Below are 21,475 nucleotides of genomic sequence, written 5' to 3'. Positions count from 1 at the left end.
GCCCTGTCCCTGGCCACCAGCACCAGGGGCTGTCCCCTGCCACCAGTGCCTCTCTGCATGACGCCACAGGGCTGTGGAGCTGGCTGCAGATTTCCAGCCATGTCTAAGGTTTGAAATTAGTCCAAGGGTTGAGATTAGCCTGCTCGGACGATGATTTCATGGCACAGGGCTGCCCAGCACCCCTCACTGGTGTTTACTCATGCTTGTGTTTAAGGACAGCCTGGGCTGGCCTGCAGACACTGACAGAGGAGATGGAGAGATCATGGATCATACATTCCCTGAGCTGCAAGAAGCTCCTCCACAGAGGGAACTCCCATGCTGGGACCCCACAGTGCCCTGGTGTCAGCAGGCAGTGAGGGAGAGACACTGCACTGCCTAGCAATGTGCAGGGATGTGGCACTGGAGGGGTAACTGGGAAAGAAAGAAGGAATAAAATCACCTTTGATACTGCCCTCCTCAGAAATGCTCTCAGTATCAAAGCCAAGCAGCAGCAGGAGGAGCATTTCACTGAGAGCTCACCTAAAGCAGCTGAGAGAGGTTCCCTACCATGCAGGCAGCCTCCTTCCTTCCCTCCTTGCCTCCCCACGAGCTGAGAGCATGGCACTGTGCTAGGGATGTGCAGCCTCTGCCACCCTCTGTGCCACAAAGCACAGAATGGAACAGGAGAGACAAAAGGGAACAATAAATATCCCCCTGTGGAGCCCCTGCACAGAACCCAGCAGGTGGAAACAGTGCTCAGACTGAATTTGGTCCCCACTAGAGGATATCAGCTTCTACTGGCTATGAACAGGTAACTGGAAATTATGGTTCCACATAGTTTTTAGCTCTGTTGCAGTTCAAATCTGTAACTGGAAGGACCACAAACAAGACCACAAACATTTTGCTTCTGTTTGGAATGAAAAACATGCAGCCCTGGTTTCTACAATCAGGTCTCCAAACCCAAACAAGAATTCCAACTCCCCTAGTTATCAGATTGCTGCAGCACATCCCTATAAAATCATTCTTTGCACCAATGGTTTGCCACATAGTGGTGCAAGGTCTTTGGAAGAAATGTGCTTGACTGAGAAAATGGTGTTAAACAGTTTGGAGTTTTTTCCAAAAATGTGTTGTGGGGTTTTTTTGTTTGTTTGTTGTTTTTTTCTGTCACCTCCTAGAAATAATTGCTTCTGCCAGCATGCTGGTTTCCTACATGTTAAACACTCACCAAGCAAAATTATCCAAACATAATTTTGTGCGAGCCATCCTCTCTCAATATATAAATTTAAAAGCAGAGCCCATCAGTATGCCTGCCTTTCTCCTCCCATTTTTTGTTTCTTTTTCTGCCCTCTGGCACGGCAGCAGGACGCAATTAGAGAGGCCAGCGCCTGGCTGAGGATGCAGCACAAAGCCAGGGCCAGGAAGGAGGAGGCAAGGTCCATGGCAGTCGCACAGCAGGCTGCAGGATCAATGCAGCTCTCCCCACTGCCTTTGCTCCATTTCCCTCAGCCTTCCCATCCAATTGCCACGGTGGGAAGCGTGCTGCATCACAAGGAGAGGTCTGACAGCAAGGTTTTCTGTGCTCCCTTTTGAAACCTGCCTGGTGTCAGGCTCTGGTCTCTTGCCCAGTGACACACAGAGCACCCTCCAGGGCCCGGCTCTGAAGTAGCAGAGGAGCAGAGTGCTTTTCTCTCTGACTCTGCCTGCTTTGCTGACAGAGGATTTGGCACTACCATTCATGCTAAAAATACTTTTACACTCCTTCAGTGAGAGTATGACATTTTGTGCATTGTACAAACCGAGTCTCTTTAACACTACTTAACTAAAGCTCTTCTTTCACCACGTCTTCATTATGCCCTTAGGTGTCAACACACTCTTCAGCTGCTCTCTCTCAATGAGATAATTCTTATCTCATCATAGTGATGATGTTCCAGAGTGTGTTGAAAACCCAGGATTAAAAATGAAGGTTTTAAATGCAATTAGGAACATTGCACAGGTTGAAAATTAATTCCTCGTTCACACATTGATCTAAGAGGGATTGTAAGTGCATTTTTAGGTCTGTGAGCACTACTGAAAGAAAAAAAAAAGAGATTACTCAGATGATTAAAGTTAACATGACTTGTCAGAGAAGAGCCTAAGTGTATTTGGACCCAATTCAGAAAGATACTTAGGAACGTGGCTGGCTGTAACCTGTGAAACACTAAGCACTTACAACACCACCAAAGGGCAGAAGGAAAAGGAAAATCCCACACTGGCCAAATCGGCGAGCTGTGTTTTTCTCAAAAAAACTCTGCTCAGTCTTACAGCGGGTTTCATACCCTTAGCATAAAAATCTTTCACAAATTGGATAAATAATAGCAAATAAATAATAAAATAACCACAGCAATGATAAAAATAATAATATTAAAACCTTCTCTCAAGAGAGAAGATGGTAAAGAGTGCAAACAAATTCTAATTACAGGAGATGAAGGAATCAAAGAGGTTCATGAGCAATACAAGATCTAGTATGTCACCTTGCCGCCGCGTTGGTGATTATTTTCAGACTGCTGGGATTACGGATCAGTTTATCCAGGATGCTGACAATCTGCTCAAACTTGGGTCTGTTGTTTCTGTCCTTCTGCCAGCAGTCCAGCATCAGCTGATACAAGGCAGCTGGGCAGTCCATGGGAGGTGGCAAGCGGTACCCTTCATCCACAGCCTTAATCACCTGCACAAGGAGAAAAGTTTGGGCAAACTTAAAGGCACTTTACAGCAACTTGGGTTTTTATCAGCTGTGAGAACGTTAACGTGGACATTGTGTGTTTGAACAAACGTGTTTATTCACTAATTGTCTCTCCTTTATCTGCAAAGTAAACCAGGCAGTCGATTAGGGATGCAGGAAGGGGAGTTAAGATACAGTGTGTGACTTTGAAGAAGGTGAGTGTGTGGAAAGGATCTCAAAAACTCACACTCACTTGAAATAAATCCATAAACAAAAGCCACAGTTAGCAAGAGCTTGCTTAAGTATGCCAGACTTCAAAAAGTCTTGGATATCTCTCCTCTGATTACTCTTAGAAACACAAGCTTTCCACATCCTCCAGTGGACACTGAACTCCAAACCAACAGCAGAAAAAACCTTTCCACATCCTCCAGTGGATGCAGAACTCAAAACACCAACAGGAAAAACAGTGTACCCTGCTGAAAAATCAACCTGCCCCTCACTGCCATCCTGAACCAACAGACAAAGGGTCTTGTGGATGATGTCACAGGGCCACAAAATGTTTTAAAAACTTATGGATAGCTATACATTTTCGACTAGGCAGTGCAAGCCCAATTCCTTATAATTTTCCAAGGCCGATACAATTTGTCTAGGTTTTCTGTAATTTTTCTGGATGGACACACACAAAACCAAGATTACTTTAGAATTTATGTTGTCTAGAAGATTTTTAATCCAGCCTTTTCACTAGAATCCAACCCCTCTTGATCAGGCCTACAGTATCTATTGCTCCATAAATTAAAAAAAACAATGTAGAAAATTCTATGTAGAAAATGATAAAGCCATATTCTGTTAATCTTTCCTTTTCATCTGGATCAATTAACTGAAAAGCAGAAGAAACTATTCTGAATCAGAACAAGGACAAGAGAACAGTTAATGCTTTAAGCAGCCATGAAGGAGAGGTACACAAATAGGTTAATCCTTCCATTTTAGATTTTAATGGGATATTATTAAAGACATTCCACTAATATATCAGTCTGCACAACAGGATACATTAATCTCCACAAAAACATTCATTACCAATTAAAAGAAATGCATAATTTTCTGCAGAGATTTGGGTTGCAGAGGTACGCATTTAAAAGGAAGTTTTCTTCTCTTTTTCCTGTTTAACATAAAGTAGTACAGAAGAATGTTTGACTACAACTATGTAACTGACTTATTTATTTTAACTTAGAACTAGTAACAGTATATGTCATCTCCTTGGAAAGTCTGTTTGTGTGAGTGACTGCACTCCATAAGAAACTCCTGTGGAATAAATCTAAAATTAATAAAACAACAGAAAAAGAACTCAAAATAGACATAATAAAAATCTTCTTTAGGGAAATGTTATGCTTCTTTAAAAATACTGGGAGAGCTCCATTAATCATTTGGATTGCAGGCTTGGACAGTTTACTAATGTTACAAAAAAACCTGTATTGGAAGTCTAATCAGATCACTCTCCTTCTCTATTTTATCCATTGATTACTTCCAGAAGCATTTTGGTTTCATTAAACTCTTAGCAGAAATGCTTTGCTTCTCTTTTTCACAAGTGCCAAGAGCAATTTATTCTGTGCATTTGACATTTACAGAAAACTTCTATAGGATATTATACAAGTGGAACCAAAAGGGGATCAACAGAAAATTTAGGAGGGTTTTCTAACAACGAGCTAAAGAATGTAAAAGGCAATGACCTCATTGCAGTGGAATTATTTGCATCATCTTACAGAAAACCACCGATGGGATAAAATACTCTATTCTGCTCCTTCAGAGGTCCAAAACACTCTGCTATAAAGATGGTGGGATTTTTAAGTTCTGATGAACTTTTACTTGACCAGGGAGATCTGGCAGTTTTCCTCTCCACACCTTATTCAATGTCACCATCAAAAACTCAGAGCCACCTGCCCTTGGCCTCCTTTTACAGCTTGATCGCTTATCTGAGAACACAAAACTCAGACAACAATTTACTCACATCCTGGTTGGACATCTCCCAGTAGGGTCTCTCCCCATAAGACATCACCTCCCAGAGGACAATCCCATAGCTCCAGGCATCACTGGCTGACGTGAACTTCCGATAGGCAATAGCTTCTGGAGACGTCCATCGGATGGGAATCTTGCCCCCCTGAGAGCAAAACAAAACCAGAGAGTCCATTTGACTGCCCTGCAACTAGTATGATTTCTTGTGGTTGATTATTTTATCTCTGAGAGTCTCAGTTATCATGATATTGGTGTAAGAAAAACCAGTGTAAGCTGGAAAGCGCTGCTGCCATTTGTCATAAGAGCAGAAGAGAGAGTAAAATACATTTCAGTGCAACATCTACTGATATCTAATAGATTTACCATCGATTTATCTATCTACAATATAGATTTATAGTACATTATAGCATACATACTTTGTAGCCACACATATATATATATGTGTGTGTGTGTGTGTGTGTGTGTGTGTAGCATAATTCACACAGATAAGAGTAAATGATAAATCAAGTCTGGTTGATTTGCAGTTATGAAATATTTGGAAACTGCCACAACAGTCATACAGCATTAAAGGTGAAAAAACCACTCCAAGGTCCTTGCTTATAACCCAGGTCCTTTTGCACAGCACAGGGGAGCTGGATTTGGCTGATTTTAAGGCATTGAAGTGAATTCCCTGCATGGCTTCACCACGTTTTCTAGGACATTCAAGGAAAATAAGGGGCCATGATGTTGCTTCACTTCACTAAAGCCAAGCCTCCAGCTAACACAGAAAGTCAGATTCAGACGGGGTCACCTGTGCAGAGGGAAGAGTGAAAAAATGCCAGCTGGGAGAGTGGCTTTGGACATTTTTTACAGTCATAAGAGAAGCAAGCCACCATTAAATGCAAAACTTGAAGAGAATTGAAGCTACCAGTACAATTAACATGATAGGTAGGAGAGCATCTCTCTCTGGTCATGGCCACCACTTGGTGCTGTAGGTCAAGTTAAAATGCACACATGGAACCTCAGGCTGAGTTTCTAAAATGTGAGAATTAGAGGAAAGAGACAATTCCTGGTGATGCCAGCTTTGACAGAGTTTTTTGAGAGTTACACATGAGAAAATGAAGTTCTAAATGATAGCAGTGCGGAACTTGTTCCTGAAGGCAATTCTGGAGTGAATGTGTTTTAGTACAGAAAACTGTGAGAGTTTAAAGTTATTTCCAGTTATGCATAACATGTACAGAATATATTCTGAAGATTTCACACCAGACCAGCTTTTTGCACTGCTTCTGACACCTCCATTATATTCCAGTCACACACCTCTCCTCACAACCACCTCTGTGGGGAGAGAGTGCTCTGACTTCCACTGAGAAACCAGCAAGAAAAAAAAAATTTAAATATTTTACTGCTCTGTCTACACTCCCATAAACTGTACCTGCACTGAGGGTAGCTGTACAATCACCAGATTTAGACTCACTAGCTTGATTAACAACAGAAATGCAGGCATTAGTGTTAATTAGAAACCTAAATACACTCTAACTACACTGAAGCATCTTCATGAAAATGAAGATGCTTCAGTGTAGTTAGAGTGTATTTAGGTTTCTAATTCTAGGCTAATATTGCATAAATTATTAGTATTATTAGTATAAACAACACAGGCAGTCCTGACTCAGACTACAGTTTAGGCCTCCCAAATGTCACTGGATAGGCCTTAGAGGCTCAGCAAAGGTCAGGGAGGGGATTGTCTTGGCGTATGGTTTTCATGGATTCCATTCTGTTTAGCAGAGCTCCCTACCAAAAGACAAACCTTCATTTCACACACAACCCTTAAAATCAGGTAGATATCGAATTTCCACATCACTTGCAGACCAGCAAAGAGGACACAGAAGATAAACTGGAGTGTTTGAAACCACTGTTTTATCACTGAAGCCAGATGAAGAGCCTGATCTCCCTCTCTCTCTTGGAAATTTAATCTATTGGATGATGGTCTTTAGTCACAAAAAGCACGTTGTATTTTCCATGCTTTATAACTTTATTCACAATTCCCAGTGCTGCTCCAGAACAGTACCAAGAGCATAAAAATGACTTTGTTTTTCTCATACTCAATTAATAAGCTCCCTTTACAAGTGTCCAGGGGCCCTCAGCGAGTCCAAGGCCCAGCCAAGAAACAAGGAAAGCTCTCCTGTAGCCTCATGTTTTCACAAGAAATCCACTTACAGTTTTAGATGTGAGGCTGATAAAGAAATCAATCTCTCTGTTTTCTATGCTAGAAGTGAGCCCTGGTTTTCAATAAAGAACATGAATCCTGGGGGAAAGCCACATCCTAAATTTACATCAACAAAGACCCCACCACCACGAAGAGGATCGGACATCTCCCACTAGACAAGGGCAGAAATTTCATATTGGATAGAAGGTCTTTACAATCTTATGTAAAAAGTCATTTATGCAATTGAAGAAACACTTTTACAAAAAAAAAAAAAAGACATTAATTAGTCTCCTCACATTTTGGGACTGCTTTATTGAAGAAAGACTAGAAACTCAATGAAACAATTAAACAATTTCTGGCTTTGCTTTACTGAAAAAGGAAGGTGCATCTACCCAGGTCCTTACTGAAATGAGCATGAGTCAGTGGCTTTCAAATGTTCTTTGCTAAGTCTCAGCTGTAATCCTATACAAACCTGCAGATCCACATAGCATTACCATAAATAACTCAAAAATATTAATTAAAATGTAGTTAAAAAAAGAAATCAACTGCCAGTGATCAGAGTCTAAAAGTGTAATTTTCCTCTTCTGCTCCTCAATTTGCCATAAAAATGTCATAATTATTTTTAAAAAGAGATTTTGCTGACTCTTCTTTTGGAATAGTTTAAGAACAAGAACAGCAATACATTTACTGATTATTTTCTGAAGATAAGTACAGTTTTTATATATTTTTGTAATGGTCTGCCTTTAAGGACATGCCCATCATAAAGCCCAGCTCCCCAAATTTGAGTAGAAAGACATCTTTGGTGTTAGAAATTGTAGGAGTTTGTTACTTCAGCTCAAAATCCCAGGCACTCTGGGTCAGAGAACCTCTCAGGGTTGGAAATCAGTGAGCCAGCAGTAACCAAAAGTTTTATCTTCTGTAGATGGAGCTGCTATTCCTGCAGTATCTGTCTCTCCAACATAATTCATCTAAAGTCAATGAAGTCCTCAATTTATTTCGAGCACGTCTGGCACTCCAGCACAAGGCAGCTGTTTCCAGCGCTTCAGAACCCATTCCAATATTCTGATTTATAATCTGTTACAGGGTGACAGACACCTAAGCCACAGGCCTGGGGAGGAGTGAATCAAGAAAAATGGATTGTAACTGAATTACTAGTAGGAGTTTGCAGAAAAAGCTGAAAGTAAAAGCCTGACATTCATTCATTATACCAGGACTTAGGAGAGGCCAGGAGATATCTTAATGGCACAGAACAGAAGAGATTCATGGGAGTGAGATGAGCCAGTTTTACCTTTTTACACACCTGACATTATCTGATGCTGCTTGTCAGTCCCTTATTAATACATGTATTATATTGAAATCATCCCCTCCTTGAGTAGCCAGTGATGACAGAGCACTGCTCCTCTCCTCTGCGCTTTGGGGCAAGAGAATTTATGGGATTTTTGTTCCCTTTTTAGCACACCCTTCAATACATTCAGATTGTATCACTGTGATTTTGCATATATAGGGAAAACACAACTGATTTCTGTCCAGCACAGACTGCATTTACATTAAAATGTCATGAATACTGGTGATGTATCTATGTGCTTAAATAGTCAAAGTTCATCTACAGATTACCCAAATATTGTCTTTGAGAGACATAATTACAGTCCCTCTACAACTGTGATTGCTTAAATTCACTTCCACTTCATAGTGTGTCATTAGTCCACCCACTTGTCATACAGACATCTGAAAAATAATAAGGATAAACCAGATCCATTTGAAAATGACAATTTTAATACAATCTCAGTGTTTCAATTAAAAGTGAATAGATATGGAGAATGTGGATAATTACAGCACATCCCTTCAGGCACAAAGACTCTGTGCAAAAATTAAAAAATCCAAACAGTCAGTCAGGCCTGATTCACATGCTGGCTTCTGCTTCTGTAAGCAGGCAGACCCCAGGCTGCCAAAGGCCTTTTGTGGTATCAAGGCAGTGACAATAATTCAGGAGGTAAAAATATGACCCTCTCAGGTAGGAAAGTTCCTTACAACTCCTGATTCCCTGTAATTTACATGTACACTTGTGATCTTTGCATTGTCCTTCAGGCTTCTGGTACAATAGCATGAATATCACAGATTGTGCATTGATATATAAAGGAATACATAAATTATTGATGTATAAAAGGATACATGTTCACAGCCTTTATGCAAAGCTTCATACATGGCTTCTGAGAGCAGCACACCATAAAATTTCACCCAGGCAGTGCTGAGTATTGAAAGCCTGGCTGGGCTTCTTGGGGATAGGTCAATCCTGACTTGCAGTTATGAATTAAAGCAGCGAAATCATTCTCAGGCTTTGACATTTACAGGTGGAAAATAGGGGTAGATAAGGAGCCTAAATAGATAAAGTATCCATCTTTGCAGCTAACTGTATAAATTTCCTAGCACCACTGATACCAAATGGACAACTTGGAGTAGGAAGAGCTGGAGGACAGGAGGACATCAATACAATACACACACTCTGTAATGTTTGAAATTTGAGTTATAATTTAGATTTTTTTTGTTGCTTTTTAAAATATCTTGTTGTCATCCTTTAGTTTTAAAGACATTAAATAGTTTGGGACAATGCCATTATTAGGCATGAAATAGTTTGAGATGATGCTTTTTTTTTTAAAGTGGCACTATTTTTGTTCTATAATTAGTGGTTGCAAAATGTGCTAAGCCTAGGAAATGGTCCTGTGTTTTGTGAAATATCCAAGCAGCAGGAACACGAACTGTTCATGTCTCTACCAGTGGAGTGAAGCTCTGTTTCACATCTGTGATCCCCATTTTTTTCAGCTGGGGATCAAACATCCCACCTGAAACACTCCCCTGACATCAACATAAGACTCACTTCAAAGGGAGATGTGAGCAAAAAAGATGAATATCAAATAGCCTTGTTCTCTCAGAGCCAACATGTGGCACAGGTATATTCACAGCAACAGCTCTTGAAAAAAAAAATTAGATTTGCCCTAAGTTGTATTTGAAGGTTTTAATTATCTGAGCATCTTCCTGCAGCAGTTTGCACACACACCATAAACGCCAGATGGAGTTTACTGAACACAGATGATTACACTTCACAAAATAGTTTCTTTCCATCTGATTTCACTATCTAATTGCAAATAGGCAGGTAGACTCAGAAGATAGGTGGCAGGGGGAGAACAAGAGGAAATTCACACAGAACACTGGATTCACACACCCACAGACACATGACTGATGTGACAGCTTCATCCAATGCTTAATTTTCAGCTTGATTTTAAGAGAGCAAACAAGTATCTGACACACCTATTTATTAATAATAATAATTATTAATAATAATAACAACATATTTATAATATTTATTTATTAGTGCTGTAACACTACTGAGAATGAACACTGCTTTCTCCTGCTAATGTCTCCTCATATTAACCATTGCAGATGTCTGCAGACAGTTTTCTAAAGTGCCATATATTGCATATTTCTAACTCCATGGCAAAGTTTATCAGAGGGCAAAGAAAACACTGAAAGGTCAAGTAAAGAATAGAGTCCTTATGCCTGCTAAGTTATGAAGGTATGATAAATGTATCTATCAATGTATGAGTACATAATGTGTAAGGAATCTGTCATTTCTTCACTCATTTCTCACGTTATTTTATTTCAATCATGAAGAAGGCAGCTTGTAAACTATTAAAATTATTGATTGCTCCTGTCAGTGTTCAGGAATGAAAGAAACCGTAGAAAACCCACATTAAGGTTCTGCTGATACATTGTAATCTGGTTTGTACAGTGAAGATGAGGTGATTACTGTGAGCAATGCAAATTACACTTGACTAAGATATTGGATATTAATGTCACTTTCTGTAAAGCTGACAAAATCCACTTTAAATAGCATTAAAATGAGCAACCAGATATCCAAGTTTAATACACATATATACATAAAGCTGAAGGCTTCCACAAAAAATGGAAGTGTAATTCAGGGTGATATTCAGATGTGCATTTTTTTGTTTTACTCAGTTAGGGGTACAAGAGCAGGTATAATGACACACCCTTGAAGAACAGTGATTGCAGTATGCCTCAGTCAGACATATGTCTTATCATGCTAGAAAACACACCAAAATTCGATGGGTAGGATTTTTTTTTACTGTGTGGGAGCTAAATCAGCAGTGTAACTAAAACTTCTCAAAGCACACGTGAAGGCTTAAATTATTGTGTGCCAAAAGAGCTCAGGCTTTAATTGTAGTATTCACTCCCTTACACAGCCAGGAGAAAGAAACAGAGCCAAGAATTTTGCATAGTCTAAGGAAAGTAATCTACCAACACAAACCATACTTTTGTATGGACATTTTCTATTTTCTCCAGGACATGAATTTAAAAATAACTGTGATGAGCTGGTTTATTGAACATCTCTGGGCAGACAGACTGCCCTCTGCAACACAGCCTCAGACTTCAGATTTCTATCAGATTTGAGTCTTTGCCACAACCAACAAGAATTTTAAAAAGGTAAAGGAACACAGAACTCACCCTTGTGGTGTAAGCAGCTTCTGGGTCATCCTCCAGTACACGAGAGAGACCAAAATCTGAGACTTTGCAGACCAGATTGCTGTTGATGAGGATGTTACGAGCAGCTAAATCCCGATGGACGTAACCCATATCCGACAGGTACTTCATGCCAGATGCGATCCCTCGAAGCATGCCCACCAGCTGGATGACTGTGAACTGGGCATCATGCTTCTGGAAAACATTGGAAATGTCATCTCAGGGATTGCTCATGTTCCTTCTTGCACAGATTTTTCATAAATAGCCTGGAAGCTCCTCAGATGAAGAGCTCATGAGTCAGGTGTTGTGATTTAAATGCCACATGTTGTTCTCCCAGTCAGCTGAGGGAAGGGGACAGATTTGCAATTCAGATAAAAATTCGTTTTTCCCCTTCTTGCTGTCATCAGAGTTTTAATTTCCTAGATGGGGCACGTGTGAAAGCAGCACATAAATCTAAGTCGTGTCTGCTCCTGAGACTGGAGTGTCAGAACATTACAGAAACAGATGTCCAACTTCCCTGCAAGGCCACAGGATTTTCTAGTGAAAATCCAAGCCTTCCCCAATGGCCTAATGAAAGTTTTCTATTACACAAGAAATTCATTTAACAAAAGCAAATGCTGATCGGAGTCAGCGGCTTTCAAATTCTGTTAGTTTTAAACTCATTTCAAAAATTCAAAAATTACTGAAACACATTATGACTTAGCCTAGAAACCATTGGTTGGATATATTTCTAATCATCTACTTCAAGGCATAATTCAAATCTCCCAACTATTACTAATCCTGTTTGCTAACATCTACTTTTGATATTGATATATGGATGTATGGACAATAGGACAGCATTTGCTGTAGTGCAGCTCTCAGATGAATTCCCCTGTGCTGTAAATGTAACCTCATGGGCAGCTCTCCAGCTCCTCGTGCTGCTGTTTCTGGAGTTTTATTAAATACAAGGGAGCTGGCTCTGTCACATGAGGTGATCTGACATGAATCAGTCTGCCAGACTGATTGCATCCATTTTTCGTTTTTGGTTAGTGTACTTGGGGGTGATATTAGCACTGGAAACATTAGACAAATATATGACACAGTGGATACTTAAAGAGTCTCTCAGAATTCCCCTTCATGAAGAAATTAATATTTTAAAATATTTTTAGCAGTTGTCTGTCCCTTTTTTATCAGAGCCAACACAAGAGAATTTTATATAGACTCTGGAAAAGATTTAGCTAAAAACCAGAAGGTTTCTAACCATGAACAGAATCAGATGCTCAGAGAGCCTCTCAATGGCAATGAGGAAAGCAAACTAAGTAGTTCCAAAAGGCATTTATAAAAAGGTTATAGGGCCTGAGTTGCCTGTGATATTAAAGAGTCACAAGGTTCTTATCTATGTTTCCACATAACAGTAGTAAAAAAAAAAAAATCACAGTAAAATGAAAGAACAAGCTGAACAACTGTTCTGTGCAGTCAGAAATTATTCTCCCTTCCTCAGGGCTCTCTTCAAGGATTTCAAGTCTAAACAAAATATATAGAGTTCAGTACAGAGATATTTCATTCAGCTATACTGACACATTATTTATATGTATTTTACATGCTCCAGTGGACACCATAACATATATAGTACATAGAGAAACTAAGGTTGACAATCTATCCCCTTTTGGGGTTAAATGTCTAGTTCAATGTTATGAATTTGGGGGATAATGTCATTCAACCGTGGCAGAACCAAAGCAGTCTCCCAGCCAAAGCTGAGTTTGCCCTAACAAATTAAAATTAAACCAGTGTTTCCCCTCAGATGGGATTTCACTTCTCCTGCACTCCTTGTTTTGCCACAAGTAAATCTTGGTGACGCAGGGAGCATTCAGATTTTTTTAGGCTCACTACCAACTTTGACAGAAAACAAAGATAAATCAGCCACAGCATTAGTGTGTCTAAGGTTGGAAAAAGAAAACAGGCCAGTAAACGTTGCTAGCTAAACATTTCTAACATCCTCAGGTATGGAGCTATTCTTTCAACTTTTCATTACTGATAAATCTATTCATTCTGAAAATCTCTTGCTTAGACATAGAGACTGCCAACCAATAAGCATAACTGCATTACAGTCATAATTCAGCCTCCAGAAAAACAGTTCTTATTTTTTGTGTGCCAGAATGTTGCTTTGTTTTGTTCATTTTTAATAGATATGACACACTAATGCAACCAAAATTGCCTTAATTTTGGAATAATACTTACTGCAAATGGACCAGCAGATCCCTAAGTGGCTTTCTGAGCACATCATGACACTCACAAATCCAAATGAAACTAAAAAAATATCAAGCCACAAGGGCTGATGATGAATCAGTGCAGAGTGGCAGTAGACCCCTAACAGGTCCAGAACAAGAGCCACTTCTGCCCCATTTAGTTTTGTGTTGCACTTACTCGTAGGAAGCTGTCCAAGGAACCATTTTCCATATATTCAGTAACAATCATAACTGGTTTACCTGAAAATAGAGCACAGGGGTCAGGCTTTTCAAAGGAACACATTGGAATACCATCAGCAAACCCAAACATTTCAGGATTGTGTCCAAATCTTCCTAACCCAAGGATAATTTTTACATTATTCCTTTACATTTAGAAAGGAAGCAAAAGACGTGTGGGCAAACTGAGGCTGGGTGCAGATACAGATGGAAAGTGCACAGTAAAACACAGGGCACAGGAAAGAGAAGCAGAGCTGTAAGATGGGCATTCCCTCCTTCCAGGCACTCCTTTTTCTCTGTGCTGGGATCCCTGACAGCACAAACTTGGACACAGCTGGGACCTGAACATGCTGCACCCATGGGGCACTGGCAAGCTCTAAGGAAACAGCCCTTGAAAAGCCTTTTTTTTTCCCCAAAACTCATCCAGATATATTCAGACCAGTTTTTGAAACCATTCCCTCCACCCTAAGGCATTTTGTGACACAACCAAGATTTTCTATGCAGTTGTGACAAGCTGGAGAGAAAGTAATGCAAAAATTCATGTGATGACAGGGAAGTTTTCAGACCAAGGTCATTGCCCTGCTAATTTTACCATCATATGGATTTTATTATTTCATAATATTTACTAATGCTTTGCTTATTTTCTCTTTGTGGTAGAGAGAAAGCCGGGTAAGACCATGAAGTTATTTAAGGGGATGAATTATTATTGCACATAAAATACAGGAAGGCATCTGACCATAAAAGTAGGACAAAAGGCCTGCATATTGTATATGGGCATGGTGAAATTTTAGCTTTTAAAACTGAACAGCATGAGGCTTGAAAAAGGTACCCAGCTTAATTAGAAGAAGAAAGCCATCAAAAAAGCCAAGTCAATGGTAACAACTTTTTTTCTGTTTGCTTTTCAAAAAGTACAGCTTCTACCAAATAGAAATCTTAGAAGAGAAATAGTAATTTCAAAGAATGAGTTTAATACAGAGAAGAACATTATGAATTAATGGGTTCAAATATCTTCTTTCTGTGGTACAAATGATGTGTTATACTGTGGGAGTCACACTAATGACTAATTAATTGACTCTCATCCATTCACCAGTAGGAAATACTGTATGCAAAATATTAATTTTGAATGATGTAAGAGATGATACAGATAAGAGATCTAACAATGTAAAAGCTCAAACAAAAAAAGTCTATTTATACTTAGTCTTGCTAGCCAGAAATACATAGTTAAAGAAAAAGTATTTAACTTGCACTCTGTGTGTAACATGAATTCAAAGGGATTTCTGGTAACACCCAAAATATGCTGCTGGACCTTTCAAGTACAGAGCTATCCAAAACTTTCTATGATAAATTGATTTACTTTGCCCAGCGCTTTGAAGCCAGGAGACAGGTGCCTGGTTTCTGTACAAACTCAGGCAATTTTATGAGACTTTATCAGAAGAACCTAAATTAGAGTAAGAAATATATCTTCCAAATTATTACAGGAGCATCTTCCTGCCCTGCTCACCCACACTCCAAAAGTCTAAGTGCAGGGTTTCACCCTCATTCAGTTGGAAATGTGCCCATAATAAGAATCACATGCTCTGAAGTTTTAAAAGAACCTTCTGCATCCATTTATCAAAGCTCAGCCGTTTATAAATGATAACAAGTTGTGTCAACAGCATTGCCCAGGTTTATTAGAATAGCAGGCTGCAAATTGCTGTAAATTATTAGTAAACTAAGCAGAACATGTGTGCTGGTTGTTAAGACTGCTGCCTGCAGTGTGCCCAGGAGCGCAGGGCAGCAGCTGGGAAATGCAGAAATCCACAAGGAGCAGAGGAACAATTCTGTGCTGGAGGCAAGGCTGAAAGCCTGATATGGTGATTGTTTTGTTTAAAAAAAAAAAAAAAAAAAAAACCCAAACCAAAAAAAACACCAAAAACTTCCAAATTCCCAAGCTTCTTGTCCTTCTATCACTCTGCAGAATGTCCAATAGAACAAATAATTATATTTATTATTATATTTAGTTTGTGCCATATACTTTTGCCCAGTAAAAAGTAGCTCCAGAGCAGATTTTTCAGCTCCTGTTCTGGAGCTATCTGCAGAGGGTGTTGTACCACTGAAGTTTTATTGGCTTCAGCTGGGATATTCAGAGTTTGCTCTCTCACACATCGATGTGATGGGCAGCTGGCACTCCTGACCTCCTCCCCCAGCCCCCCAAGGCAGACAGCAGTGCTGTGAATGCACCTGAGTGGCAGACTCACCAAAAGTCACTCACACAGAGTACAGAGAGAATTAGTAATGCACATTCAAGAGCAAGGCACAAATTCCTGCCTGTACAGCAATTAAATTATTGTCTCAAGTGCTCCAGGAATACAAAATGTAACAAAAGAGATTTTAGCTCAGCTGTGTGCAGGCTGATTCTGGTGTTTCAAGTGATTTTGTGACTGCAAATCTTATTCTGACTGTACAAAATGTGTGTCACTACAAAGCAGGAGATAAACCTCAATTTATGCAGGCAGACCTTTCCTAATAGGACTGTGAGACCTAAGATAAACAATAATTTCTTTGTTATTGAAATCAGCAAAATAGAATTTCATGAATCACACATAGAGAAGGCATTATTATTATTATAATTGTGGCTCTTCATAACATGTAGTGTTTTACATACCTTTCACTAGTGACTTTTAGACATATTCTCGTAGGGTTTTAATTTCTTATACTTTTCAGCAGTATGCTATGAATTTTTTTCATGCCTATCCTTGTGAAACTTTGAATCACACAATTAAAAACCAAAATTTTCTTCAAACTAATAAAACCATCTACTTAAACCCAAAGTGTTTGGCATGTTTCTATCCAGTTAAACTAGAAACATCCTCAGCAAATTCCAAGCTGATCCCTGAAATGGCAAAGAGCTGCTTTGCCAGCAGGGTCCTCTGGGATGAACAAGAAAATATTCCACCAATTTTTTCTGCTCAATTTTTTTTTTTTTAAGATTGCCTCATATAAAATCTTATTGATCTCCCACTTTATAACTAATGTAGGTAGATAAATTTGATTGATAAATGTATCTGTTCATTCTGCAGTGGAAATATAGAAAATGTGGCTGAAGAGGGTTATTGAAATATATTACTTTTCCAACAAGGTACCACATGTACGTGGAGGTTTCAGTTAAATTTTTTGCTCTCAAAAAGAGAAGGTGATTTGTTATCATAAACAAAGATGAAGAACATGCTTTAACAAAAAATCCCAAGCAAACACATAACATAAGCACCCAAAAGCAGATTTAGAAAAGGCATTTAAGTGAATATATATGTAAGGACAGAGATAAAATTAATTTTACTGCTGACAGATTAAATCCTCAAGACTTCTTCTTTGAGATTTTTACCAAGATGTTTGAATTCTAGAGCTTTAACATGCCTTGTGCTGGTACATATTGAATATCCCATGGATTACTTCCTCTGCATGAAAACCATCTAGGAAAAGAGTTTGGCTTTATTTAATGATTCACTAGAACCAGTTGCTGTACCAGGTAGGCTGCTCATTAATTAGTGCTAATGACAAATCTAATGACTTAGCTGAAAGCAGAACACAGTGAAGTTCATTGCAATTACGAATTCTCATCAGTCTCCACGAGTCCTTACGAGATCATCACCCAGTGCCTCCTGGCCCTTTTGGAGCAATTCCTCACTCCAGAGTTTATTAAACCTGCCAATTTATTATTGAGCTTTTTGCAGAGCATAAACCTGGATGACTTCATTCATAATTCACTTTTTCTCTCCTTTGATCAGCAAAACAGAGAATTATTCAGGCTGGAATTCCTTACTTTTAGTGACGACTCCCTCCAGCCGGATGATGTTGGGGTGGTCAAACTGGCCCATGATGCTGGCTTCTCCCAGAAAGTCCCTCCTCTGCTTCTCTGTGTAGCCAACTTTCAGGGTTTTGATGGCCACTGAAATTTCCTTTTTAGAAGGCAGCTTCAGGCGTCCACTGCACACTTCTCCAAATTCTCCTAAAAAAAGAGAGTGGAAAAGTGATGAAAGCTGAAATGTGGTTATTCTGTAGGGATTCAAGGAAGAATCAGCACTCAAAAAAGCCCCTGGAATGTGCTGTATACTGGTTTATCCTTTTGCAACATGCAAGAGCAGAGCACAAGGAAAATAATCTTAGCATTCAAAAGAGGAAGTATTAAATATATAGAAAACTATTGGAAAAAGACACCTCACTTGAAATTTCTTTTCTGTTGAATAATTTTTACACAGATCACATAAGGAAGTTTCAATATATTATTATTTGAGCAGCAACTGATTTCAATGCCCCTTTTCAGCTTTTCTTTTCTGAATATTTTTCTTTTTCAGACAGCCAAATTAATCAAAAAAGGCCTGAATAAATGTGTGGTAGGGCAATGACTTTTCTCTGTTGCTAACCCAGGCTAGATTTGAGTCAAAAACATAGAAATTAATATCACCATATCTTACACCAGCTGCTTCATCCTCTAGGCATAGAACTGTACTATCCAGGTAATAACCACTCAAAGGGAGATATATTTTTATGTACATACATATTGCTAAAAAGCACTGACACTACATCCTTTGATTCTAACACTGTTTGTATTTCAGGCTGCCAAGACAGGCAAATTTTAAAAGCTGTTACTAGTAACTAAAGGGAGTTGAGTTCTTTTCAGACCTAATTAAAAGCATTCAACTTCTGCAAGCCCAAATGACCATTATACTTCACCAGGAGTTCAAACATCAACCCCAGCTCAATACTGTCAGAGCACCACAAAACAGGAAGACCAAAGCACATCTTGAAAACAGAGGGAAGGGGGAAAAATGCTTGAAATAAATCTTGTAGCACCCTGCTTCCAACTCCATTTTCTTGATGTTTTAATGGTCCAAAAAGCTATAACAAGCTAAGCTCTTAGAACTATTTTACAGTTACTGTCAATGGAGACTTTCGCTATGATTTCAGCCAGCAGCCCAGCAATCAATCCTTCATTTTAAAGCTGGAATCATGTATCTGATATTTGTTTAACTTCTGGGAAGGAAAAGGTTATGGGTAATGTCCATCAACACAGCCCCATTCAGCCATGGCTGAATGATCCAGAGCCTGAGTGATTAATCAGATTCCAAAAGTACCTCAAGGCCAGCAGATGCTGCAAGAGAATAAAAGATGGACTCTTCCTAGCAATGAAGTTTGCTGTTGTCTATGGATATAAAGCAGGTTCACTTTCTTGGAAAATGATTTCATTGGAAAGAGCTCCCCAGGCAGCCCAACTACATTAACCTATGATTTTTTATCTCCAGGGCAGCATGGATGCTAAATACATTTATCTGGTCAACACCCCTAGTGACCCATGCAGTTACACCACAATTTTTCCTGCAAATTATTATTATATGATCCCAGTAAGAAATGGACTGGGTCTCACCAGACACTGCTTAGGAGGAACAAGGGCTTGTGCTTGAGTGGAAAACCTGGCACTGACTGTAAGATGGGAGGATGACGGCTTTTCATACAAAGCCTCCCTGAGGTGTTTATTTTTAATTACACCCCACACATAAAGATTGAATAACCTGCCCTGCTGACTGGTGTGTCTATTTGCATGTGGGAAGCTGATAGGGATTATTTAGGAGGGCTGTTCATGGTACAAAGATCTCTCTTCAGGATATCTTAATTTCTTTAAAAAGAGGTTATTTAGTACATCAGGGGATGGTGTTTGTTGTGCATTTAGACTCGGGGGAACAGTAAATGAAAATTCTGTGAAATCAGCTATTCCCTCTGCTTTGCTGCATTTTAAATCTGTGCAGAGAACTCACTTAGATTTGGAGAGGCACCAAAGTTCAACATTTCATAAACCTTGGGAACATCAGCCACATTCATTGGGACACTGCAAACCTTCACAGTAAGTTCAGAGACAGCTAGCCCCCGAATTTTGTGAATAATTTGATTAACAAGATGTTGTGCTACAAGTATATTTCTTCTTTGGAAGAAAAGCAAATGCTTGCTTTCTTATTCAACAAAGCACATAGTTAAATCTACCCCAAATCAATAAAGTACTTCAGCATTCTCCTACTGCCCAGTTGGATTTAAACATCTGAAGTGGTTTGTTGAACTGAATCCATAAAAATAAGTGAGTTATTTTAAAAGAAAAAAATTACTGTAAAGAAAAGTCTGAAAAAGTGGCTTCTGACCTCGATTTTCTTATACTTAGCCTCCCACTAAAATCCCTTGTGTTTTTCTTGAGGTTCTTTTGGATAAGAATATTTCCTTATTGCATTTGTGTATGTTTTCAAAGCAATGTAAGCTCTGAAAGCCCTCTCTTCTCAGAGACTTCTGGCTAAAGCTGTGAAAAACTGCTCAGAGCACTTCAGAATGTCGAGACTGCTTGCCTGACTTGAAGGTCTCATTACTTACGTCACACTCCAGGGCAGTTAAATGAATCCCTTCTTCTCAAATCCCGGTCTTTTTTTTTTTATAATTTCATCCACACTTGACTTGCAAAGGACAAGGGCAGGAAGAGACCAAGTCATTCACTCAAACAAGTCATTGACTCAGTAAGAGGCAGGAAATGCCTTTCTGGTTTTGGGGAGAAGTGTTCCTGAAGAAGTTGCCTCAGAGCACTCTGAATGTGAAAGCTACCATGTGCTGGGGGTGATAGCAGGGTAATGTGATGCCACAAACTCATTTTGGGTGCTCCCAGCCCTCTGTGGCCTGATTTTCATCTGTTCTTCCCTTCCTTGCTCTTCTTGTTGGCATCTCAAGCAACTGCTAAGAGGAAATGTTAACTATAATGCCTTATGTACTCCAGACATGAATTGAGTTATGGTGCCCAAAAAAAGGGTGTTATTACAGCTTGAGTGCAAGTTTTAATGAAAAAGCTTGTAGGAACCCTCTGCCCCTTGGCTCAGTTGGTTTGAGGAGGGTGTTGGTAATGCCAAAGTCCAGGTTCAATCCCTGTGGGGGCCATTTATTTGAGAGCTGGACTCCACAGTCCTTGGGGGGGTCCCTTCCAACACAGAAAAACCTGTGATTCTCACTGCAGTGGAGCAGGGAGGCTTTTAAAACATCTGACTCTCCAAAATTTTTCCTCAGTTTCCAGAGGCCATATTTGACAAATTTTGGTTACTTCTTATTCTGCTATTCATCTTAATTAAAAACAGGTCAAAACAATCAAGCTGTAAAACATGGCACGATCGTAGGAATTCCTTTTCTAGATTCATATATTGCACACTAGAAAGTTTGCATTTGTGAGGCTCCTGAAAGTCTTACAAGGAAACACACTGCTCCTGGACTTAAATTTAGAGTATTCCTCCGTCTCCATCCTCACGCAAATTCCCTGCTATGTGCAGAAAGAAGAGCTTTGCTGCCTTGACTGAAGATGATGGAGAACAGTGCACTCTTGTGGGGCAAAATTAAAACCAGCAAGGAACATGGATTCCACCTTTCCATAAAATAACTTCAAACTAACAAAGCTGAGTAGCTTCAGTAAGAGAGGATGAAAACTGTTCCTTTTGTTTGCTGCGTGATTCAGGAGATGCACTGAGTACAGTACCTTGGGTTCTACACTTTTTCCAGCTGAAGATCTTTTGCTGTGCACTCAGAGTCTGTCTCTCACATCTCATGGTTTTAATTCAAACCATATACTTAGAGAGAAGCCAAAAA

The 21,475-nt window shown here is 39.4% G+C and overlaps 1 protein-coding gene across 1 annotated transcript in view; it reads right to left on the bottom strand.

The window, feature by feature from the left end:
* The window catches only part of EPHA3 (EPH receptor A3), a 185,730-nt gene that overhangs the window by 13,883 nt on the left and 150,372 nt on the right, over positions 1-21,475 (bottom strand). The window contains exons 12-16 of the mRNA XM_031058110.1: positions 17,640-17,825; positions 13,803-13,864; positions 11,385-11,594; positions 4,680-4,829; positions 2,490-2,683 (exon numbers count right to left, since the gene is read on the bottom strand). Of these exons, the coding sequence (XP_030913970.1) occupies positions 2,490-2,683; positions 4,680-4,829; positions 11,385-11,594; positions 13,803-13,864; positions 17,640-17,825 (802 nt within the window). The remainder of the gene's footprint in view (positions 1-2,489; positions 2,684-4,679; positions 4,830-11,384; positions 11,595-13,802; positions 13,865-17,639; positions 17,826-21,475) is intronic.

This window comes from Geospiza fortis, unplaced genomic scaffold (genome assembly GCF_000277835.1).
Source record: "Geospiza fortis unplaced genomic scaffold, GeoFor_1.0 scaffold72, whole genome shotgun sequence".
NCBI lineage: Eukaryota > Metazoa > Chordata > Aves > Passeriformes > Thraupidae > Geospiza > Geospiza fortis.
This window is presented reverse-complemented; position numbering and strand designations above follow the sequence as displayed.